The following is a 26,398-nucleotide window of genomic DNA, read 5'->3' on the forward strand; positions in this document are numbered from 1 at the left end:
GTTTTAGTAAGTAATACTTAGGGGGCAAATTCCTGGAGTACACGCAAGAGAAGCTCGGCTCTCCTTCAAGTTTGTGGTCTTTGGAGGGATCAATTTCTCTTGGGAAACTCTTCAGGTCCCAGAGGATTGGTTTGGTTTTTGTGCTCGATCAGTTCTATTATAGCCACAACTAATAAAAGCCAAGGGTTTGGAATAATAAATAACCGAGGCACAAGGTGTTATTGCTACTTGCAATTAGCAAGAGTGCTTTGGTTTGAGGAAGATTGTTTACCTCTTTATATATAATATGAGACCCCCTGGCCTTTCAGGGTGACTAGATTACAAGATTTACAGAGAGGATATACTTGGCTCTCTGTGTGGTCTCTGAAAGGACCTAAGGGAGACTCTTCTGAATGTACGGACATCGAGAGCATAAAGCCATTATAGTGAATGACTTTTCTTATGTCCTGATCTTACTTTCTAAGTCATGACTTTTCAAGCATGGCTGCCCCATGTACCCAGGGATATTTGGAAAGATGGTCATTGTGCCCTTGGCATGACCTTACTATGTCATGAGCCAACCCAAAGGACTGCTAAATACATGCTTGGCTAAGACCATTTGGTTCTTTACTTCCCATTTAAAATATTTTGAATCACAGTTAGAAATTACAGACACCCACTGTCTGTTTCTTGAATTATCACACAACAAAGAGGATATCAATTTTTAATTGCTTTAGAAAAGTATGAACGCATACACCAAGTTTGAGTAGTGGCACGCCATGGAGAAGCCTAATTTTGCATTTTTAAAAACACAATCTATCCCCATACTCAATCTCTAGACAATAATAAGTGAGCAAGGCAATAGATAATCATAAAATTTTGCTGAAAGATTGTTAGGCTCTCTTGCTTCTTAGAGAATGACAATGTTTTAAATGATGTCCAAGTATTAAGAAGATACATGCTCACACATGTCCAGATTAAGAGATAAAGCCTAAGTCTTCTCATTCAGTGCTTGAGGAAGCAGTTTGTGCTAGGAGGCCATTAGAAGACTACGCAACCTTCATTTAGCTTCACCTGCTGAATGAGTTACTTGACCAAAGGGAGTACTGAGCACTGTAAAGTCTCTCCCTGGATACAATGTTGAAAATTACCCATGGTGCTTTAGTTTAAATTAGAATTTTGAAAAAGAAAGAATGATCACAATCGATAAGATGTGTGATGGAGAGGGTACATCACTGAATGATGACCCAGACTGTCCACTTCTTTGACCCCTACTCAGGGTGTTTCACATTACAGCTGATTGAATTGGAATAAAATTCATTTGGTGATAGACCCTTGTAACGGTGGCCGTTATCCATTGTTGGGTTTTCCTGACCTCTTAATATTATTTTTGCTTTTTGTCACTTTTTATTTTCTCAGATTTGACCTTTTTAATCTATATCAAAGACCCCGTCACTTATGTTTTCTCTCTTATTCACTTACTTAAATCTCCTGAGTGTGTTTTACTACATTCTGAGGAGCTGAGAATATGTTAAACGTATTCAACGTTATCATTTATGCATGGCTGTGGGGACAACACATGCCCTTTGCCATTCATATGCTATATTGCTTCCAACACGTCTTTCCCATTGCCACATTTCATACTTGCCACTACCTTTATGGAAACAAGTCCTGTATCTCCCAACTAAGTGATCTTCTGAAGAGTAAAAACTGCAGCCTTTTGGAAGAGCATCTAAGTCACTGTAACTATAACATTTTCATTCCCTCTTCCATACTTTTGTGTTCCAAGTACCAATCTGTCAAGCACAGAATTCCCAACAACATTCTCTTTTGTTATGTAATTATTCCAATTTTAGTAAGTGCCGCATTTTCTGTATTAATGATATGATAGAGATGCAGCAGACTGGGTTATGACAGGGAACTCTTGCAATGAATAAGAAGAAAGGGATGCCCTGCCTTATGAATTCTGTAGCACACAGTAGGTAGCTTTCTTAGAGCGGTGGACATTCTGGTTTCCAATCAAACTTGGGTCTATGATTAATCTTAGGAAATAGATTAATTTTCTATTAAACTCAGCAATATTATACATAGATTTAATTTTCATTTCTAGAATTCAAGATAGAATTACATGCTAAGTAAACATTATCAGATTAGCATAAATACTCATTTCTCAAAGGATAGATTGCAGTAAAGATCCAACACAGAAGTAATTTTCTGTTTCTGCTTCAATTTTGCTACCAGTTCCCACTACCTGACCAGAGAACATGGGTAAGTTCCTTACATTTTTAACTAAAGTAATGTAGCATTGGAAAAAAAGAGGTTAATCTGTTTGCTGAGCAGATAAGAATCCAGAGCTTTCCTTTCAGTGAGAAGCCTGGAGCACACATTTTCCCTGCTCATCCAACAGCAGAATGTTCTCAATATAACGGGGAATATAACATGTTAAAAATGACTCATGGAATGATTTTATTAGTTAAATCGCACTAATTCCATAATTCCACGTAATTATGCTTTGATAAAAGTGTTCTTATATAGACTTTCTATGGGAGGCTTTGAAATGAATCATTAAGCAGATCCCATTATTATTTGGGGACAATGTATTACAGATTTTTTGATAAAGCCCCTTGTAAGGTAAAACTTGAACTATTCAGGGCTGACATTGGAATTCACATTCTTCTATCCCAAGGCAGGAATGGTTCCTACCAGTTGGAAACAGGTTAACGTTAAACTATTGTACCTAAATACCGAATGGTCTTTTCAGAATTAGGTCTCATTTCTGTAACTTTTGTATGAATGTATAAGTATATCTGGTTTCTGCTCATGATGCTAGCTGTAGGTTTATTATTTATTCATTCATTCATTCATTTTTTTATTTATACAGAAAGATATACATGGAGGGAAAAATATTCTCATTTTATATTTTACCCCCAAACAGAACTTGGCGGATGGGAGTCACATAGACGTCAGCTTTCCCTTTAAGTCTTCCGGTGTTTACATCACCCATCGCAATGGCTCATTTCATAGGGACACCAACAATCTCGGGGAAGTTTGCCCCACAGTCACCACAGTCACACTTGTTAGATAGACTGTGTTAGCCTGTACTTATTTCCTTTGTCTGATTCATCTTAATTATTTTTTTTAACCAGGGGCTCCTCCATTTTCTCTGTTGTGGAATACGTGATGAATTGAGAAATTTTCTCACTGTTGTTGCATGCTTAATAATTAAGTACATGTATTCAGAAAGCATAAAAATGTGTATTGCCAGGGAGGGGAAAGCGTGATAGAGGGAAAGGTGAGAAAACGTGGAAGCCACTAGTGTAACTATGCCAAGTCGTACAAGCAGTGCGGGTTTTCTCGGAATATACTGGCCTGCGTTTTCAGGGTTCCTCCCCTGTCCTTCTAGTAGAGGACTGTTCTGAGCTCCGTGCTCTTTCCTAAAGTACAGTGCGACTTTGGCATTTGCCACCTTTGTAACTGCTTGAAGCTTATGATGTTGATCCCAACACTTAGGACTGATGACTGCATCCACTGGCAAAGCCAATTCAAAGTCCAGGCAAGGTCTCCTTTGTAGCATCCTGTGTTACTGCTGTCCTGTCTGGAAATACGCCTTTCCACCTAGGAATTTCCAAGGCTGTGATTCACACTGGTGAGATGAAGTAGATACTTGCCATACATACTGAAGACACAGGCTTACAATTCTTGGTGGTAAATAGCTCTCAGTGATTTTGTAGCCATGACTGTTAAACTTGATCTATGAAGTGAGATAAACATAAAATATGAGTATTCTCCCCCAAATGACCATGGCTCTGGGTTTCTCAAGATTATCAAGTGAGCAAATATAGAAAACTTCTGACTCCACAAACTTTCCCAGCCTGTTGTTTATGAATAGTTAGTTATTCTATGATAAAGTCATGTGTAATCTAATTGGGCATCATTAGTCCACATAACTCATGGTGTGCTTGGACAGACAGCCTTTCGCATAATCAGGTTGTCACTGAATAGTTCCGATGAGAAACTTTCTCAGCTCCTCAGCTATCGGCACTCCAATAATAAATGCTAAGATAAGTGCTTAGATCCTTGGTGGTGATATCTTGCCTGAAGAAAATTTTTTTTTTTTCATTATTAACTCTATTTGACGAGAGGCATAGCTGCATTTGGGGGAAGGAGCTAGGGCACTGCCTCTAAACAGTTTGCGTCAGTATAAAGTTAATAGCCTCTTGGGGACTGGAAGGGAGAGAAATAACTTCCTTTTCCAGACATCTGACTGTAGATACTATCAACAACTATTATATATATGCAAATAAAAATTACTACTACATTGGAAAAAACCTGTCATTTGCTGATCTTAGATTAGTCTAAGATATTATTTGGCATTATAATGCTAAAATATACAGTGGGTAATTTCTTTGCTTTAATTTCCCTAAATTTTTATTCATTGTATTGCAATTCTTATTATACTTTATAATTAAATAATATAATTTATATTTAGCTATTTTCTATTCTATTCATCCTATTTTATCTCAACTTTTTAAAATACCAGGTCAGACTTTAAAACAAATATCAAAATGTATTATCTTTACATAAGATATGTTTCTTCTGGGGGAACATCACATGAATCAGAACAGATAGAAAGCTGAGGCTTTGGCCCATGTATTAGATAATCCAGTATCACTAAGTAAGGGCTAGATCAGCATTGATCACAGAATTGCTAAACTATACAGCAGGATGGTGTCTAAATCACTTCTATTTGTTCAAACAGGGGCCACTTAGTCATTTTAATCAAGAGTGGTGTAAGAGAAAATACCAGGAATAGGAAAGGGAGAATGGAATGAGAACTCTCCTGTCTCTTCAGTGGTGTCTAGCTAAGCAGCATGTGTGTGCGCACACGCTTGTGCATGTGTGTGTGCGTGTGTGTATGTGCATGTGCGCACACACATGTGCATGCACACATGTGCGTGTGTTTGTTTATGTGTGTATATATGTGTGTATGAGTATGTGTGAGCATGTGTGTGCGTGCACGCATGCATGTTCACGTGTGGTGCGTACGTATGCATATGCACACACACATGTGCATGTGTATGTATATGTCTGTATGTATGTTTATATGAGTATGTGTGAGCATGAATGTGTGCATGTGTATACATATATTTATGTGTTTGTTTAATGCTTATACTTCCATAGTCTTGTTTTTCCCTTCTCCATCCCAATTTTATCCTCTTTTTATTTGACAGCAGAAGTCAAAGCTGTGTGTGTGGCTTTTAAGAGAGGTTCTTGGACAATGGATGCTCTTTTCTCACTGTCTTTGAGGATGCTATCATGTGGCTATTGAGTCCACACTATGTTTTCTCATTTGTTGATGCTTTTGCCACGTTGAAACTGTTAGAGGTGAAGTAATCTCACTGACCTTCCTTCGAAAGGATCTAGTATTACAGCTCCTAAAGCAAGACACATTTCCCAACAGCCAATCGCTCCCAAATAACTCGAAGTACTTGTAGTTTGTGTGTGCTAGAGATGAAAGCTGAGACTAATAACAGTCATGACGAGGCTGCTTTCTATAAAAGTGAAAACGTGTCTCTTCAAGACACATTGCTTCAGGCATCTGAGTGGGAGCAAGATGGACATTCAAATTCTTTAAAATTACACGATAATGAGACATTACCCAAATATTAAATGTACATAAATAAAATATCTATAACCACCAGCCATTCACCTACTTCTCTGCCCTCGCAATGCATGAGAACATTGCGACCCTTCCCCTTGCTTGTTGTCGCTAGTCGGATTGTAAACCAGAGGTTATTTTTCACTCAGAAATTTATTCCATGGTGGATAGACTATCAAAATGATTTTCCACAAGGAACAATTAGAAGGAATAAATGCAGATAAAATAGTATCATAAACTATTTCTGAATTGATTTTTAATAAATAAAGTGAGCATGCTAATACTGGCTGGAACGGGGTAATGACTGTGTTCGGCAGGGACAGACTTTCCTCCAACCTCTCTGAGCAGCGTCATCATTCCTTATCTTTGCCCTGTGATCAGTATGTGTCAAAATCCTTCACAGTGACAGATGTGCTGTCCGCTTGCATCTGTGCAGAATGTTTTAGCAGCTGAGTGATTATGAATCAAACCCTTGAGCTTAGAGCCCTTACTGCCTCCCAATGCGTTCACATTTGTCGCCTGACAAGTAAATGGATCTTGACTTTCCTCTGAGATTTTTTTTTTATGTGCTGTGTTTGATGAAAGACATTTGGCAAATTGGCAGTGGTACCCTGTATGACACAATTTGTAGCTAGCATTAGGAGTCCGGGCATGAAATGGGCGAGCAGGTTCCAGGATAAAGAAGAAAGAAAGATAGCTAATTAGAACATGAATAGTCATTTGAAGACTCCAACCTAAAATACATCCTTTGTGAGAAGAAAGTAACGTTTGAGATTTGACTTTAGGTTATGACGCTCATGGTATTCTGCCTAGCTATGCTTCTAGAAAGCACATACATTGTTACTTTTCCTTTTCAGGTAGACATGCTAGATTTTCTTTTTAACTGTTCATGGAAAATACATTCCTGGCAGAAAAAAAAATAGGCTTCTGACTGGCTAGGTGTTTGGGCTTGCAATTGCTCTCTGGATCCTGTGTCCACCACCATTGCCTCTATGAGGTGTATTTGCAGTTGAAGAACTTTTAACTGGTGTTTCCTTGGTCATATAACACCGTGAGAACCAAGTGAGTTAATTTGACAAGCTGGCCCGAGAATTAGTTGTCTGTTTACAATTCTGTAGTTCAGGTTCTCGAATAAAATGTGAGTGCCGAGGTGACAACACTGGGAAAGTTGAGGAGGAGAAGAATCTATGTAACTGCAGACAATAAAAATCAAGCTAAGTTGAAAACCAACACAATTCTCTACAAGTCAGTCCCACAAATATTCCAGTGGGTGGATGACAAACAAAACATACGAGACTGATTGAGTCCACGGAGAGAGCGTGGCTTGAAGAATGGGAACCTTCCCCTTGTATGATGATATCTAGTCCAGGTGAAATTGTCTTACGATATCATAAACTCAGCTTAAACTATATCTGCTTGGGACAAATGAACATTTCGTCAAAATTTCTTGAATCTGATCCCACTTAAAATTTTGGATCATCCTGATATTAATCTAACCTAGCCTCAGGCGATTCTTACACACTGAACCTTTTCTTTCTGGATGACATACATTTTGTTTAAGCTTCACCCTTTGAAGACTTAATGTCCTTTCTTGCTTTCAGTTCTCATGTAGCACCACGGCTCTTTTATTCTTAGTTATCCAGCAATGGTGGGTAGCACCTTTCCCTAAAATTTTCAGTTTCTCGTTGATATCGGTAGTACAGGGCTACCGATTAGATAAAATCTGATTTTGTTTTGTTATGTCTTTGGGGTATGCCACTGCTCAATCACGTCACTATGGTGTAGCCTAACCAGGGCACTGTGGAAGCAGTCCAACTAGCTCTGCTTCTCATCAATTTCCTGATTGGTTGGCACTGATGCCCTCCAGTCTCCTTCAGAACCTACGGCATGTAGGGATCTGAAGTCTTCTTGCGGAGTATTGTCTTGGTTAGTAAGCGATCATTGCAGAAGCAAAGATGTCTGGGATTGTGCCTTTCAGATGTCAGCCATTGAGAACATGGCAGAGAAGCTGGAGAGCTTCAGCGCCCTGAAGCCCGATGCCAGTGAGCTCCTTCAGTCGGTGCCCTCTATGTTCAGCTTTAGAGCACCTCCCAACACCCTGCCCGAGAACCTGCTGAGGAAGGGGAAAGAGCGCTACACCTGCAGGTATGCGGAGCTAATGGCAGCCAAAAAACTTCCCTTTGGTTCAAAACAGCCTGTTGTTTGCTGTACAAATTATTCTTGATAATTTGTCAAATTATCAATATCAGCCATGACAGATTCCGGGTACTTCAAAGTGCTGTTTATTTGGTGATATATAAAAATAGTGATTTAAAAAAAAACTATCATTAAAAAAGAATTTTAATACAGACCATTTGGTTGTGATATACAGAAACAATGCAGATGCTCTCTTCTTGTCTCACAGTAGTTATGCATTTTCCTTCAAGTTAATTATTTTCATGCAAATATAGAATATTACTGCCTTCAATCATATATTTATCAATTGTCATGGCAGGAATTTTGAATAAAGCTATTCACAAAAGACAAAGTCTGTAAGTGGGGAACACTGCTTAATAAATTTCTTAGATCTCATGAAGGGATGAGCAAGCTTCCTTTATGTGTCTTTTGTATTCCCTAATAAATTATGCTCAATGATTTCTCAATTATTTTCAGATACTTGTGTGCTATCTGTTTCAAGCACATCAATTTCTCTACTCTTTGGCCACACTGTTCCTTTCTCTCCAGTTGAAATATATACCCACCAACCCAGAATCTCAAACTCTTTGCATTTCTTAGGTCCTCTTGTCCGCTCCAGCTTTGTGAGTGTGAAGATATGGAATTAATAAAGCAAGTTTCTGGGGGTCATCCGGACTGATGCCTATTTTCATAAACTGCTCACTTATGCGTGAGCAAATTAGACAGGCCTCCTAATGCAGCCCTTATTGGTAGAGTTATTTATAACTTTAGGACGACTTTGCTTCAAACTGTAGATGCCAGAGACGACAGGAGTTGCATGCAGGATTAATTAAGTTAAGAACACACACATGACGGCTTTCTGCTGTGGCGTAAGGCGACTCTGCTGACTCTCTCTTATAAATATCTTTTTCTCAAAGATACTGTGGCAAGATTTTTCCAAGGTCTGCGAACCTAACACGGCACTTGAGAACCCACACAGGAGAGCAGCCTTACAGGTTTGATGATATTTTTTTCTAAATATCTTAATAAATATTGTCTTATTCAATGTTCATTAGGTCACAGCAGAATAAGAATTAGTTTGGTGTATATTTGAATGTAAATCAAACTCTGAGTGAAAATAGAAATGCCTATCTGCTGGGACCAAAGTTAAGAATGTGTTTTCTTCATCAAATGAGGCTTCGTAGTGTTTATAGTCTAAGAGATCTAGTGTGAATATGTGTTTAAAAGATGTTAACAATCTTAAAAATGTTTTTACTTTAGTTCTTTTTTCTCAATAATTAGTGTCATTTTAATTGACAAAGATCATAACACTGAAGTTCCTCTTGTCCAAGCTGTGAGTCCCTGCTAGGAGGTAACCATCCAAATATATCCTCTTCCGTAGTACAATTAAGTCATCTTCCACAGATCCCAACAGGAGGTTTAAGAAACAAACATCTTAAACCTCAGAAGAAGAAAAAAAAAGTATAGATTTAGAGATTCAACAGATAAGTATTCCAGGAAAAGGGCCAATTCTATCAATAGCTCCTTATTCTGTTAAAGGCTAAAATTAACCAAATGATACACAGGTCATAATTGACTGTAATAGCTTTGCTTACAACACAATGGAATTAGTAACATGACTACTTCAAAAATGCAGCTCATTATTGAAAGTGTAGTCCTTTGCCCTGACTATTTCTCCAAGAGTGAATCTATTTCAACCAACACCGAAGTCTTGTTTCTCCTTTGAAATTCTTAGGGAGTGTGTATCAGTATAATATTTGGCCTGAACACTATTATTTTCATTACAATAAACAAATAGTCTTGTTTTAATGGTATTGTTTGCAAACATGAGAAAGGGGAGAGAGTTCAGCAGCTTGCTGTAAGACAGATCACAATGCCTGTAATTTTATTTCAGGGGAATGTGATGCCTCTGAATTCCAAAGTCATTTTTACTCTCATGCTCTCATGTACTTATCTACCCTCCTATACTGCCTGCAATAAAAATGTAAATCTTAAAAAGAGAGAATGAAAAAGTGGGGGAGACCCATGCTCACTCAAAAATTAGAGAAGTTTTAGAAGAAACTCAGAAAATTAGCATTTTCTTAAGTCCCTTTATAAATGAACTTTATATAGCAAATATTTAAGAGGTAGAACAATGGACAACTCCAGGTAAACTTTCCTTTGGAGAATATTCCATCACCTAGGAATTCTTAAGAATTCTTTTTTTTTTTTTTTGGTTTTTTGAGACAGGGTTTCTCTGTGGTTTTGGAGCCTGTCCTGGAACTAGCTCTTGTAGACCAGGCTGGTCTCGAACTCACAGAGATCCGCCTGCCTCTGCCTCCCGAGTGCTGGGATTAAAGGCGTGCGCCACCACCGCCCGGCTTAAGAATTCTTAAGTGGAAAGATTAGTATATTCCCATTTTGTTATGGCTGAATGCTGTCCTGCTCCACAGCTATGACATCACTGTGATACCATGCTCCTTTAATTCTAGGCAGAATGAGAAGGTCTTATTCTGCTTCGTACACAATACTGTTGTCGTACATGTGTTCAGAAGTACACAAAGTAGCGTTTGCATAGCTGGAAATCTTGAATGATCTGTCCAGATCTTCTATTTTACAAGTGGAGAAAAATAAGAAATCTTCTCTTTAGATGCTAAGTGCTGTCTATGAAGTTTGGTACCCAGACTGGACTTTTTTTATTTTGGAGCTTTTACCTCATATCAGATTTCAAAGGGTTTTTGACTCCTATTTGATTTGAGCTGTCATTTAAATACCAGCTAATATATTGGACTAGAATAAAGTTACTTTAAAATTTACAGTACTTGCCTCTCTATTCAAGGTGTTAGCAGAAAATAGGGTCAAAATGCGAGTTGATCATGGGTAGAAACCTTCTTATTGATCAACTTCATTCACAGCCAAGAGGATGATGTTGAGTCCATTTGGAAAAGACCTTTTCACACAGAAGAGAAATGGGAGCATGGGAAATTCTAACTCTTTCTCTATTGTGATTCATGCAGACTGTGTCGTGAGCAGAACATGTCAGGCTTTTGATTACAGTGTGCATTTTCTCTGCAAGGCTCCTGGGTTTGCTTTACTCAGTCCAACACAGTTGTGCTAACTGCGCCAGATTCTTCACTGCGGTGTGCTTTCGAGATGAAAGGATAGCAGTAGGGAAAAACAGAGTTCCATAAGTATTCCTCCTGTGACAATGAAATGGAACAGCTCTGATCACAGCAGATGTTCACTCCATTTTTATTACTGCTGTAAGCCAGAAATATTAAAGAACGTTATGATGAAGAAGTTGTTCCCACCACCTCAAGGACTCTTGAGTTGACTTATTGATACCATGCCAAAGTAACTAGTTCAGCAGCGTTTTTTTCCTACTGACCTGACTAGATTTCTGACATCACAAGGGAAGCAGGAAGAGTTGAATACTTGGAGTGTAATGAGTGGAGCGACTTTTAATGTGGAGTGTTTGAGCTAAAGACTGCATTGAGGTGTAGAAGACACGTCGCATATGGAAGTGCAACTAAAGGATTTTCTGACCTTGAAGTTGCAAACTTTTACTTAGAAGACAGTCAGGAAAGTCAGGTTATTTTCTTTTAACACAGTACACACACACACACACACACACACCTCACAAATACATGATAGAGGGCCGGGTGGTGGTGGCACACGCCTTTAAGGAGGCAGAGGCAGGCGGATCTCTGTGAGTTCGAGGCCAGCCTGGTCTACAAGAGCTAGTTCCAGGACAGGAACCAAAAATAACTATGGAGAAACCCTGTCTCAAAAAAAAAAAAAATCTCCCTTCAAGTGCGGTGAAATAACTCCATCCACTTCCATTCTCACAGAAAAGACCTGAGGTAGCCTGGGTCTCAAAGTTTTACATTTTTATTTTATGGACAAAGGAAAAAAATTAAAATAACTTAGAATTTTTATTTGTATCAAATGTAGAAACAGTTAATAATTCACAATGATTCATTTGCAAGGAAACTGACCTTGTTCAGAGCTGTGGCCGACTTTTTAATTGACATCAGAATGAAAAATTGGGGGAAAGTGAGAGCAGGAGGCTACTGAAGACCTTTGCTTTCATCCGGGGGACTTAGTGGCACCATCACTTGCTTTTGTAACATTTTCAGTATTAAGGGAGGCTCTGGGATTCCTAATCACTACAGGTTAAGAAAAACCACTGTCTTTGGCACCAAGCACATTCTTTTAAACAATGCTTCAGTTTTTAAAATATTGGAGCATTTTTGAACCATTTAGGAAAAAGCAATGGAATTTTCTTTGTATTTATCATCAGGCGAGTTAAATTGGTTAGACTTTCAATATTCATTTAGTAAGTATTTAACTGTGTGTGTTAAGCAGAACAAGAGTCAATGCTATCACTTTGTAATATGCTTAGTTTAGTGAGATTTGTGTAAAACATTGGAACTCAGTGTTCTAATAAATTAGAGAGTAATGAAAGCACCCTAAACAAAACAAAACAAAACAAAACAAAACAAGACCACTGGAATTGCAGTAGTCCTATATGAATAGTATTTTCCTATGTGTAGTGTTATTTTAGCTTTCAGGTCCAAAAGCCTTGTGAAATGCCTTCTACCGTGTTGGCAATACTGGGTCTGTATTTACTTTCCAGATGCAAATACTGTGATCGGTCATTCAGCATTTCCTCCAACCTGCAGCGGCATGTCCGCAACATCCACAATAAGGAGAAGCCGTTCAAGTGTCACTTGTGTGACAGATGTTTTGGTCAACAAACCAATCTCGACAGACATCTGAAGAAACACGAGAATGGAAACATGTCTGGTGGGTCCTCGGTGGTGTCGTGGGGAAAGGATGACTTACGTTCTGTACCGTGGAATACAATCACGCTCAGTGCTCCCTCCCATTTCAACACTCTAGTCTGATAGCACTCTGGAAGTTCATGCCACATTTCCCTGGCGTTTCAAAACCACACGAAGGAGGCAATCACTGATGAATGGGAATGTGAGACTCCACGGTCATATTTAGGTTTATTTCCATCCAGTTGGAGTTATCTCAACAGGCAATCTCAAACAAAGACAGCCGTGACCTAGACACTGCACAGATATGGGTCAGAATTTCCTAAATGGCAAGAATTCTCTTTCCATTTATTCACAGAATATGTATTCTAAACGTGACAAAAATCCCTGCATATGAAGCTAGAAATCATGGTCCCCGGGGTAACTTTTATGTAAGACTCTGGATGGATGGGAAATGGATATGATCAGAACAACATACAAAGGATGCCCAGATCACCTGGCTTTGTCCCAGACTGCTACCTAGAATTGCGTAACTGGCAACTTCACCCCAGTCTTTAGCCTTCCTTGCTGGCAAATGTGCCAGTATGTTCTTAACAGAAGAGATTCTCAGTCTTTTCTTTGCTTTGGACAGTTAGACAACTAGCGAGGAGCTGGCCTTTGTCTGCTAGTGTATATGTAGAGACAACCTGTGCGATTAGGAGTGTGGTGGGGGAGTACTGAGTTCAAGAAAGGGGGCTTCAGAGAAGGAAAAGGAAACAAATTTGGACAACCAAATATTTTTTCTTGAGTAAATTACTTTGTTGATCCTTTGTGAGTGTAAGCGACGTTATCTGTGATCTTGAATGGCAGCAACATATATTATTCATCTTCCTCATATTCACAAAACCAATCCTGGGTTTAAAGTGTTAGATTTTAGGCCTAGAAGTTTAGCCCAATGAAGAAACTATGGAAATATATTCTATGTGATAAGTATTATATATTATGTAAGCAACATTACTTCAGAAAAAAATAGAAAGTTAGTTCTATCGGGAACTCACCAAGGCCAGCTGGCCGGGGTCTGAAAAAGCATGGGACAAAACCGGTCTCGCTGAACATAATGGACAATGAGGACTACTGAGAACTGAAGAACAATGGCAATGGGTTCTTGATCCTATTGCACGTAATGGCTTTGTGGGAGCCCAGGTAGTTTGGATGCTCACCTTAATAGACCTGGATGGAGGTGGGTGGTCCTTGGACCTCCCACAGGGCAGAGAAACCTGCTTGCTCTTTGGGCTGAGGAGGAAGGAAGACTTGATTGGGGGAGGGGGAGGGAATGGGAGGTGGTGGCGGGGAAGAGGCAGAAATCTTTAATAATTAAATAAATTAATTAATAAAAATAAAAAAAGAAATTTGTGAAAGAAAAAAAAAAAAGAAAAGAAAATGCAACTAGTTGGAGGCCCAGAAATATAGCTCAGTGATAGAACAGTTACTTGGCATGTTCTGGGTTCTGAGTTTGATTTTTACAATATTGAAAAATAAAATTGTCAAAATTTAATGCTTGGTTTTTAACCAGATAATTTCTTTAAGATGAGGGAAAAAACCCTGGTTTTTGTTATAAGGACGATAATAATGAACTGCTAAATTGTAGACACATTGTGGGAATACATAAGCAGCATTAAGCCTGTGTTGGCATAAGACCTGGCAATACATGAAGTACTCACATTGGTGCAAATTTGTGTAAACCAGTACCGCAGCTCTGTGACAAACGTATCGTGACTTTAATTTTGCAAGGAAGCTGAGGATCCTCATGACAGACAGATCCATTATTGGACTCTTCATGCTGTACAAGCCCCTGGGTCGTTTCTGAGTCTGCTTTCACCCTGTAACAAATCAAGGCACACAATGCTGGGCATGGCTTCAACCTTCACTTTGTCACACACCTTAGTGTAGCAACAAAAGACATGCACTGATTGCAGCGAGAACTGTGTGCAGTGTGTGGTGGCAGAATCTGGATATAAGGTTCCTATAGTTTCTGACCCGATCTTCTTATATGAATACCAATACTCCCATGCTCCAGAAAGATAAGAGCAAGCAGGTTGAGAGAGATGACAACCTCAGTAGACTGTGGTTCTTGGTCCTGGTGTACCACAGTGCTCTCAGGAGACTCTTATGAGCAGGCACTGTAAGTTGGAGTTGCTTGTATTCCCTTTGAAAAGAACAAGTCTTAAGACCTAGCACTCCTGTGGTTCACAAGGAATGAAGTTCTAAGTAAGTTGCCAGATGAACAGTGATCTTCTCACAAAGGCTTTCTCTCCCACTCAGGTACGGCAACATCATCGCCTCACTCAGAGCTAGAAGGCACAGGTGCGATCCTGGATGACAAAGAGGATGCCTACTTCACAGAGATCCGAAATTTCATTGGGAATAGCAACCATGGGAGCCAGTCTCCTCGGAACATGGACGAGAGGTAAAGCAGACCTTGTAGCTGTTTCTGCATGCATGTGCCTAGGACTAGAGTTACTGCTGATGCCAGTGGTTGGTGTTTATTTGAATGGACAGCAAATAGTTATACAATATGTTACATGCACTAGTTATGTGTGTGTGGTGTGCATGTGTGTATTTTGACATGTGCATCACTACCCATGCACATGTGTCCAAGCTGTGGAAGCCTGAGGTTGAGCACTTTCCCCAATCATTCTTCCACCTTATTCTTTGAGGCAAGGTCTCTCTAAGTCTAGCCTATAGCTCACTAATGTTGCCAGCTTGGCTAGCCAGCATGCTGCCAGAATCCTTTGTCTTCATCTTCTGAGGATGGAGGTATAGGGGGGCCACCATGTCCATCCAGCATTTATGTGGGTTTGGGGGACTCTGGTCTTCTTGCCTGGGCAGTATTTGCTTTAAGTGCTGAGCCATCTCTTCAGCTCCGCGGTCAATGAAGACTGATGAGAAGCCAAGGACAATGGCACTAGGTTTCGATCCTAATACATGAACTGGCTTTGTGGGAGCTTAGCCTGTTTGGACGCTCACCTTTCTGGACGTAGATAGAAGGACCTTGGTCTTCCCGCAGGGCAGGGAATTTGGACTGCTCTTCAGTATCGAGAGGGAGGGGGAATGGAGTGGGGGGAGGAGAAGAGGAGTGGGGATAGGGGGAGGGAAGTGGGGGGAGGGCAATATTTGGGAGGAGGGGAGGGAAATGGGGAGCAGGTGGAAATTTTAATTAAAAAAGAATAAAAATAAATAAATAAGTAAAAAAAAAAAAGAAAAAATAGTTGATTTAATTTTCACAATGATATCATGAAAGTGACTGCAACTTTATCAGCAAAAGAACGGGGACGTCAAAGGTTAACGACTTGCCAGAAGCCATGTAAATAATCGATGAGACGTACCCCGGCCTATTTGTTTTGTGGTCCATTTCGCTACCAGGAAGATCTGCTTATCTTGGCAACTAAATAAAATATTTTATAAAATTTCAAAGCCAGCAGGAAACTCACCACAGGGGGTCAACTTTATCACTAATCATTGCTGGCTATTACTATTTCTAATATGGTATTAACAGATATCTTGTGTCTCCATCCTATCTCTCTATCCCTCTATATATCAGTATTAATATGTATATGAAGTTCACATTGATTAGGTCAATATGTTTGCACCAAAGCTATTTGAGAACTTTTCAGTTGGGAGCCAATATCAAACAGGCAGGGATGTTGGCTTTTAGTGAGCATGGCTGTTCTTGAGCTGGTATCATCAGTAGCATCAAGGACATCAGCAGAGAAGCAAATGCTGTTAATAATTACTCATTCATCTATGCTTGACTTTATATATGAAATTAATGACACAGTATTTTGCCAAAACTTTTCTTACATTTAAATTTCCGTACCATTAAGGAAAGCTAAATATTTGGTATTGAAGAACTACCCTTCTCTGACCATAGCCATCCTGGAGCATATTAAATTAGAATATTTAAAAATATCATGAACGTAATTGATAAAGATTCCATCACTTTATTGTGGCACTGTCTTTAGTTTGTTACACTGGTAAAAGCCTTGACTAACCATTTTACATCGTTCTCCAAGGAAGCACACTTCAGATAATAAATGTTCTAACTGAAATAACAGCAGAAAAAACAACTGCTCTTGCTCTTTATTTTGTGTAACCGTAGCTAGGGAAAAGAGAGAGAAGGACCCTTTTAGGCCTCTAAGAAGTCATAAGAGCAACAGCATCTCCTTGTTGGACGTCCCATTCCTTTCGCTTGCCCCTTTGTGTTTGTGTGGTGTGGGGGAGATAAGCCCATTGCTCAGCAGTACAAAATGGAGTTAGTAACAGACATAATGTACAAATTAAAGTGTGATTATATAATAAAAATAAGAAATGCTAAAATCACCATTGGGTTCCAAAAAGTCTATTCAAATTTGATAGCGCTCAACTGGAGATTTTGAGGCTGCATAGCCGCAACATCTGGCTTCAACATGTCTAAACACGGAAGTAGAAGTCGAGTCATTTGACTTTCCCTCTCTCTGCACCTATCAGGCTACTTTTGATGAATAATTTATCCCTATAAATTGCTACATTTGAAAGCATAATTAACAAATAGGCTTTCTTAATCATGTGGCTTTTGTTGCTCTTGGTTTTTATCCATGGACTCTTTGTTCTTTTACTTTCATTTTTTCACTCTTTTAAAATAATAACAATTTCCTTCCATTCAAGCTAGCAAGTTGGCAGTGTATCTGAAAACTAATAGTTTATGTCTGTGAAAAATATGTTTTCATCGTTCTTTTTGGTAGAAGAGGTTAAGAGGTTGTATAAAATGGTCGATAATGATGTTACTTTTTCTGCTCAAATGCATTTGTACTTCGTGCTTCTGTCATCTCCAAGGTTGGTTCATGTATGTATTGCTTTAATTCTCAGAAATCTAAACGTTAAGTTCTACATATTTTGTGTGGGAATTGCTGTGTATGCTTTCTGATCTTTCATGGACTGAAAAGTCATTTCATTTCATGTGGAAGTATACTTACCTACATCAATAACAGAAGGTTCTATGAGTTTCTAATACAGTAACTAGATAGAGGATCATGGTAAGACAAAAAATTATGGCTGACTTAGAGATTCGGATGCATGGGGGCCTGTGATGGTTCATATCTTCGCATCCTCATCAGCCGCTCTGAACATGCCTCTTTCAAAACCAGCTCCCTCTTTTAAAGTTGTGTCATGTTTTAGTTCTGTTTTAAAGTCTTATAACAAAACTTACATTCATATTTTCCTTAAATTGATGGTCATTTTGAAAGCCTCACCATCATCTATGCCTTCAAATTCCATAAGTGGAATTTCTGTAGTACATTACACGAGTTCTGGATTGCAGCTCTTTCCAATGTGAACAGAGATATTACAAAGGACATTTTAGGTTGAAAAATGATTGTTTTGCACTGTTAGCTGTGCCTGCTATGTCAGTTTCAAAGGATGTTAGTTCGCTTAAATTCCTACTTGATTTACCATCTGTGTGTTTTCTTGGAAAACAAAGAACTCCTTTGCTCTTAGACAATTTAGGATCGTTTAGAAAGAGTCAAGATTAGTGGGCTCTCAATAACTTCCAAGCTTGAGTATTGTGTCCAAGTAGAGAATATCACAATGGTCATCCAGGAACAGTAAATACCAATCGCTCCTTGGCAGCTTTGCTCACTTTGTCTTTGGTTTCGTAGATTTGGTTTGTGTGTGTGTGTTGAAGCTATTGTCAGCATTGCTTGGTGACACATGTTTTCCAGAAATCAATTACTTTAAATGGTGGCACTTAAATGGTAATTATGTACATTATGCAGAGAAAACATTCATGTGCTTTTACATAGTGCTCACCATATCATTTATCAGGAAAGATAAGAAATCCGAGGCCGGGGTTGCTTTTCCTGTTCTGCCAGAGGCTGCATTTGCAGCCTGAGTAATCATCCAGTTATTCTTGTCTTTGTTTGTGCCTTTGTGAAACTACAGTATTTTCCCAAGGTTGCAATGAGGCACACACAATATAAATTCCTTTTCTAAGTGCTGAATATTTAAACTATTGTTTTTGGGGGGGTGATGAAAAAACCTAACTGCATGTTTATATATCATCTATCTATCTATCTATCTATCTATCTATCTATCTATCTATCTATCTATCTATCATCTATCTATCTATCTATCTATCTATCTATATTAATAACTTACCCTTTTACTCTCTATACTTTTGAAAGGATGAATGGCAGTCATTTTAAAGATGACAAGGCTTTGGTAACCAGCCAGAATTCTGATTTACTGGATGATGAAGAAGTAGAAGATGAGGTGTTGTTGGATGAGGAGGATGAAGACAATGATATGCCTGGAAAACCCAGAAAGGAGCTGGGGACAGCTAATTTAGATGAAGAAATCCCCGAGGATGAGTATGAAGAAGCCGGTGCCCTGGAGATGCATTGTAAGACATCCCCAGTGAGGTGAGTGCTTTGAAACTTTGCAAGCCAAGCAACAGATGTACTCTGTGTGGCAGACTGCGGTGGACATTCCTCCAGCTCTGCTTGGCTACTGAAAGAATGTGTTAGATTAGAAGGAATTTGTGAGTAGCAAATCATTAACGTTCTGTTTGACCCGGGAAAGGCACACACAGTGAATCAGTTTGACATAGGAGAAAATGAGGTGGCAAGGGACACAAGCATGTATGTACATTAGTGTTTGTGGAACTCTGGTGGCCCCAAGCAGGGAGGATGAATGAAGATTACACAAGCATTTACTTTTTAGATTCTACTTAGGAAGCCCAAAGGAAAATAGACATTTCATTGTGATTGAATCCATTCAATCATCTATTATAGTCGTAACTCAAATGTTTAATATAAATTTCATAGATGATAGATTTTTAATGGGAAAAAAATTAGCAAATAGGTAAGGTGAAGGTGATACTATATTTTTGTGATCGCAAGGTATCCTGACTGAATATTTTTATAATTGACTCTACTCTAGAAGAAGTTTTCAAATGTATGACTTCTGTTCCCACACATTGTTAACTCAATATGGCATTGACTTTACTTCTAATACATGCTTGACTTTAGTCAATAAAATATTGAAATAAATATATATTAAGACGTGCTATTTGTAAATATTTAAAACTAGCAATTGTTGCATGCTACTTTACATGACAGTGCAGTATGAAGTTTAACAGCTATTAAGATAAAAATGACGATAACTTGATGAGACAAAAAACTGCCAAAGAAAACCCAATTTCTGTGCTTTCCCATTGGTTCATTTTAGGTATAAAGAGGAAGACTATAAATCTGGCCTTTCTGCTCTAGACCACATAAGACACTTCACAGATAGCCTCAAAATGAGGGAGATGGAAGAGAATCAATACACTGACGCTGAGCTGTCTTCCTTTAGTTCTGCCCATGTGCCAGAGGAGCTTAAACAGCCGTTACACAGAAAGTCCAAGTCACAGGTACTGACTGCCGCAGTCCACAGCAGGGGACATGGTGCATGCATGCGTGCATTTCTTCGATAAACAGAAGGAGATACTGTCACTCTGTAGCATTCTAGAATCCACGTAGATCTGATTGCTTTATTCATGATGTTCCTGGTTTTTCTCTATATTGATGATCAATGCCAAAGTTAACTAATGCAGCCATTAACATGTAAAACTGCATTCTGTACCACTGAAACTTCCATGGCAGGCCTGCCCTTGCCTTGCAGTTCCTTGAGCTTCCCTTTGGTTCTTTTCTTCTGGATAGAGAGCACACACGGCTTATCTTTGAGTTCTTTTGTTGCCTCAGTATTATTTTCTGATCATTCTGTCATAACCTCCATTGACATATGCATATTTTAAATTTATTTATTTTTCTTTACTATATGTAGTGAATTCAGATAATTAAGTCCAGAGATTAGGGCTAAAGTGAAGGCCAAAAATAAAATGAGCTACCAAAGATCTGCACCAGCTTAGACAGATCTAGAAATAAAGCCTGTCAGTGTGCACTGAGTGAATGAGTAGTCTTCTGATTCATAACCAACCAGCACATGGCAACAGAAAATTATTCTAAAAACGGATTCACCAGCACCAATTTAAAGAGCTTTAGTCTTTTGTTAAAAGATAAAGAGAAACAATAATCTTTTATGACATCTACACTCAACTGAATGTTCATTAAGACCATTTTTAAAAAGATAGTTTAGCCAAGCGGTGTTGGCATAGGCCTTTAAACCCAGCACTTGGGAGGCAGCAGCAGGCAGATCTCTGTGAGTTCGAGGCCAGCCTGGTCTACTAGAACTTGTTCTAGCACAGGCCCCAAAGCTATACAAACCCTGTCTCAAAAAAAAAAACAAAACAGAAAAAAAGACAATTTTTATTTTTAGTCACATTGGTTGAATTGTTTGGTTCATTTAGAACATTTAGAGGTGGCAGGACATATTAAAACAATGGGCAATATTAGCATACACATTTTGATATAATTTCCTATTTTTTGAGATGCATTGGGCTGGTGTTAATAATGATATAGTAAAATCTCAGCGAAGGGGTGGTGATTGCTGATCAGGGACATTATGTGAGTAGAAAATGTATATTGTCTGTAATCATTTAATTCAATAAAAGCCTATGATACTATGTATGTAAATAGAAAAATTAATATTCTTTCTGAATTGGATATAGTCAGCCTCTGCACAGTGGGCTTCTACAATCTATGTCATATTGGCAGAAGCATGTAGGTTATGGTCAGATGCCATTTCCTCATTGTAGAAGAAGAAGAGAGAAGTTGTCTCCTTCTTTTCTCTAACTCAATGGGCTAAACATGACTTCTCAGTTTCTAATGTTAAATTCAAGCCATACATAGACACTTCCATAAGAAGTGGTTGGTTTGAATATATATATATATTCACTCAGACATATATATCCCATGTTTCCCAGCTGTCGGAGATTCATGGAGGAGCCAAGCTTTCTTTCTTTTAGTTATTCCACCCCAATAATGTGCAGTACATAAAATACATTTCAGAAACTGTCAGACATGCCGGGCGGTGGTGGCGCACGCCTTTAATCCCAGCACTTGGGAGGCAGAGGCAGGCGGATCTCTGTGAGTTTGAGACCAGCCTGGTCTACAAGAGCTAGTTCCAGGACAGGCTCCAAAACCACAGAGAAACCCTGTCTCGAAAAAAAAAAAAAAAAAAAAAAACAAACAAACAAAAAAAGAAACTGTCAGCTATGAAAGAAAGGGTCTGAGAATGTAAAGATAACAGCTGTGATACACAGGGCCAGCCTTTTGAGGTAAATGCCCTGCCTAGACATGGTAACAGCTAGCATCACAATAAATATAAGCAAGGGTAACCTAGCTCACGTTATTTTACTCCACTGTACATATATGCACATATATGGATATATGGGTATTCTATCAAGTATTCATGCCAACTAACTTTATTGTAAGGCTCTCTATTCATTCCCTTGTCACCAATTCAGCCACTCTGTGGTTTAGCAGCTGTCTCCGTGGTGTGGAGGAGTTGAGCAGCGATCCCTGTATTTCAGTTGCCATTTGATTTCCCAAGAGCACACGCTTTCTGTCATTTTTTTTATATAATTTGAAATTTATGGTGCTTTTCTCAAGCATTTATATATTAACTCTTTATAATGATTGAATCCAAAATCATTAATCAATAAAATAGTGACTTTATTTTGCCATGGGAATTTCCTTGAGGGAAACCATATTCTATAAAAAAAACTATGTCCTTGATAGTATCAGTTTGCACGGGGCTTCCCAATCTGAATTCTGTGTTTCCTCCTCAACCACTGGCGACAAGTATTGGGTTGTTCTTAATTAGTGTAAGGAAATTTAAACTCAAGTGATAGAGTAACCAAGGTCACCACAAAGGACATGGGCTTTGCATTATCTGTCCTTAATCCTTTAGAACCTATCACAGTGCCTGGCATAAAGTTCATGCTTAAGGAATATTAGTTGAATAAACACTGGGATTTTTGAGCAAACCCAGAAGGCAAATCTCATCTATAAAAATCAAATGTGGATCAGTCACTAAAATAGTTGCTATGCAAGCAGAAGGACATGAGTTTGACCTGTAGAACTCACATAAAGAAAGCCAAGTATGGTGGTGGAAGGGTTCCTGGTGCTCACTGGTCAGCCAGTTAGCCACGTTGGTGAGTTCCAGACTAGGGAAAGACCATGTTTCAAAGCACAAGGTGTACTATACCTGATAAGCAGTATCTAATGCTGACACACGCACACGCACATGCACACGCACACACACACACAAATATGTAACTCCCATGTGCAATATGTGTACATGCACGCGTATGTACACACACACACACACAGAGAGAAATAGAAAAGCCAAATGTGTGCAATGAGAGCCATGACCCAGCAAATTAAAATCAGCCTGTAATCTAACCAAATGCCATGGTGAGAGAGAAACCACAGGCTGGCCACATGTCTCAGCATGACTCCCCGAGATGAAATTCTGCTGAACAACAGAGGCATTTGTCTTTGTTTACAGACACTTGGAATGTCTTTGGCAGGACTTTAATGATTCCACTTCAACAGCATTTTGACAAGCAAGTTTAGCAATGGATGAGACCCACAATAGCAAATCAACAGTGAAAAGTTCACTCACAAGTCAAGACCAAACACTTCATTTGAATATTTTCCTTGGCAGTGGGCGAGGGAATCTCTGAGCAGTTATTTAGAGCTTGGCATGATCACAGGGAAGAAAGAGTTGCTCCTGACAGAGAACCTCTGTGCACCTTCTCCTCGTGGACTCATGAGTAATGGTTGCTTAGGATGTTGTCGGGTCTCCTGTTTTGTTTTTTTTTTTCTTGATGGAATTTACTTGAGCGCTTATTCTCAGGGGTGTTAGATATCTACAGAAGGTATTTCAAACACAAAGGGAAACTTGAGAAAGGACACTAGTCTCAAATTTGGGCAGAAATAAGGCCTGGCTTTATAGAGTTGAAGGACCTTGAGGTGGTCATTCACCTTCAGGAGTCTGGGTTACAGGGTACAAGAGTCAGACCATCTCCTCCACAGTCTGGCTAAGGTAAGCACTTATGTCATTTTGATGAAAAAAAATAGAGCCCCTCTATCAAATATATTCATCAAGGGTGCTTCTGTCCAGGGTCTCATGTCTTCCTAATGTGCCTGGACCATATTCTTTGAATTGGATTTGCTCTGTTCTGTTCGAATGCCCTTTACTGAGTCTCTCCTTCTCACTCAGGCATACGCTATGATGCTGTCACTGTCCGACAAGGAGTCCCTTCATCCTGCCTCCCACAGCTCCTCCAACGTGTGGCACAGCATGGCAAGGGCTGCAGCAGAATCCAGTGCCATCCAGTCCATAAGTCATGTATGACGCTGTCGAGGTCGACCAGAGTGGGACCAAGTCCAGCAGTAGCAGGGCTCTTTCCTAGAGAACTCTTTACAAGACTGCCGAGCAGAATGCCTTATCAACCGAAAGGGTCACTCGTTTAAAGTTTGGTGACCTTAAACTGAATGATTAAAGAAAAAGAGAGAGAAAAAAGGAAGCTATTTATTCTCAATATTTTGTTTTGCACAGCAAGGCAGCTGCTGACTTCTGGAGGATCAATTAATCTAACATGATCAGAGATGAATGAAAACCTCACTGGGGAAGGTACCTTCCATTCTCCTGTCCTAGGACTGGTGGATGAGAGGGGCAGTTGAAATGGCAGCATTGAGGATACAAATGAACACTCCATAGAAATCAAATTCTGCTTTTTACAAGATCACCTGATGTGATTGGGAACAGTTGCTTTTAATTACCAGATTTAATTTTTTTTCTTTTTTAAAGTTTTATGTAATTTAATCCTTTGAAGAAGGAAGTAGTCAGAAGAAATGCACAATGATTATAGGAAGTAATAGCAGGAGTTTTGTCACCCCCTTACCTTTTGCCTTCTTAAGTACATTGTTTAAAACTAGGGAAAAAGGGTATGTGTATATTGTAAACTATGGATGCTCATGCTCAGAGAGGGTAAGTCAGTGATGTAACCTATTCATCACCAGTACCGCTGTACCACTAATACGATGTTTGCCAAATCCTTGTGATAACATCTTAATTTTAGACAATCATATCACTGTTTTTAATGTTTAAATTTTTTGTGTGTTGCGTGTATCATGTATTTATTTGTTGGCAAACTATTGTTTGTTGATTAAAAAGAGCACTGTTCCTGTCAGCCACTATGTTATGATGTCTGAGGCACACCCCTTTCGGAATTTCCAGGACCAAGGGGACACGACCTGTGTATGGGAGTGCCCAATAGTGTTTGGCTTTTCCTAACATTCCTTCCTTTCTGTTGTTGTTGTCATTTTGTTTTCCTTTTTAATGAACTAAATACAAATAGATGCAGCTTAGTTTTTGTAATATTGAAATCAATTCAATTGTATAAATGATTATAGTTTCTTTCACGAAAGCATGATTCTTCTGATTAAGAACTGTACCCCATATTTTATGCTGGTCGTCTGCAAGCTTGTGCGATGATGTTATGTTCATGTTAATCCTATTTGTAAAATGAAGTGTTCCTGACCTTATGTTAAAAAGAGAAAAGTAAATAACAGGCATTATTCAGTTAATTTTGTCCTTTCTCGATAAACCAGATTTTTTTCCTTTTGTTTGTAATCTCATTTGGAAATAATTGGCAAGTTGAGGTACTTTCTTCCAATGCTTTGTACATTATAAACTGTTATGCCTTTCTATGCGTCACTGTGGGAGGAGCAACTAAAAAATAAAGACTTCCAAAAGTGATGAAAAATAACGACTCCCCTGTGTGCTGTTTTCTTTGCTCATGCAAGTTTAGTTTCCTTCTGGCGTCCAAATGATCTAAAGATATGGCATTGAAGACCCCGATGCCCTAGCAGACTTGTGGAATGTAAGCATGTTTGTTTGGCTTTGAGATGACACAGTGATAGATCTTAGCCAGCGGTGAGGTCTGCTGCCTGTGGTGAACTTTCTTCATGGTGCAAAATCAAGACCCATAGTCCTTGCTTCCCAGCTCTGGCATCACCCCAGGTCTGCAGTACACATTGTAATCAGAACAGAGACCTTATCACAGGGAGCTTCCCTGGTGTTTGTGCCTTGACTCCTGGTGGTGTGTGTGTGCTCCTGGTGACAAACCTAGGGACTTAGTATTCATGGTGAACAACTCTAAAGCACTGACTATATGCTCCGTCATTGATTTCCCTTATAATAACATACTTACTGTCAAATTTCAGAAGAACAGAAGCATCACCCATTTCCCCCTATGTTCCCACTATGATTATGTTATTTTTTTGTATGTGCTTAAGAATTTGTATGTATACATCTTGTACATGCCTGGTGCCCCAGATGGCCAGAAGATGACATCAGATAGCTTAGAACTGGTTATAAGTGGCTGTAAGTTTTCTGTTGTGAGTGCTGGAAACCAAACCCAGGTAAACTGCAAGAGCAGCAAATTCTTTTAACCACTGAGCAATCTCTTCAGCTCCACCTATGTTTCTTTCAAAAATTTGCCTGGCTTCAGAATATCATTATAAAAAGAAAACAATACAATCAGTGTATATTGCAGCGAGTTCTGCAAGCTTATCATGTAGATGTTTGATCTAATATAGTTTCTTCAAATTTTCAGTATTTTTGAAAAATGTAGCTTTTCTGTTTTCATTAATACAAATGAAGACATGTTAGTCTCCTGTACATAATTGTTCCTAGGAGCTGAGGGCCACATGTACGGTGCTGAAATTGGATGAGGGGTCCCTCCCCTGGAGTATCAATTAAGGATTTAATTTTGCTTCTTACATATAATTCTGAATTCTTAAAGAGGCTAGTTCATGTTTGTCCAAGCACAGGGTTTTACTGAACAAGTCTG

General features: G+C 39.0%; 1 protein-coding gene across 7 annotated transcripts in view; it reads left to right on the plus strand.

Annotated features, from left to right (window-relative positions):
• Mecom (MDS1 and EVI1 complex locus) overlaps nt 1-25,267 on the plus strand; it is a 557,609-nt gene extending 532,342 nt beyond the window's left edge. For 3 of the 7 annotated variants that reach the window (XM_057757213.1, XM_057757218.1, XM_057757214.1), the window contains exons 10-17: nt 2,221-2,247; nt 7,617-7,783; nt 8,731-8,808; nt 12,432-12,601; nt 14,878-15,022; nt 18,774-19,010; nt 19,819-20,002; nt 23,761-25,267. In XM_057757213.1, coding sequence (XP_057613196.1) covers nt 2,221-2,247; nt 7,617-7,783; nt 8,731-8,808; nt 12,432-12,601; nt 14,878-15,022; nt 18,774-19,010; nt 19,819-20,002; nt 23,761-23,895 — 1,143 coding nt within the window. In that variant the 3' untranslated portion in view covers nt 23,896-25,267. The remainder of the gene's footprint in view (nt 1-2,220; nt 2,248-7,616; nt 7,784-8,730; nt 8,809-12,431; nt 12,602-14,877; nt 15,023-18,773; nt 19,011-19,818; nt 20,003-23,760) is intronic. The other 4 variants (XM_057757215.1, XM_057757216.1, XM_057757219.1 and 1 more) reach the window with 2 other exon arrangements.
• Nucleotides 25,268-26,398: the final 1,131 nt, after the last annotated feature.

This window comes from Chionomys nivalis, chromosome 24 (assembly GCF_950005125.1).
Source record: "Chionomys nivalis chromosome 24, mChiNiv1.1, whole genome shotgun sequence".
In the NCBI taxonomy this organism is placed as follows: Eukaryota; Metazoa; Chordata; class Mammalia; order Rodentia; family Cricetidae; genus Chionomys; species Chionomys nivalis.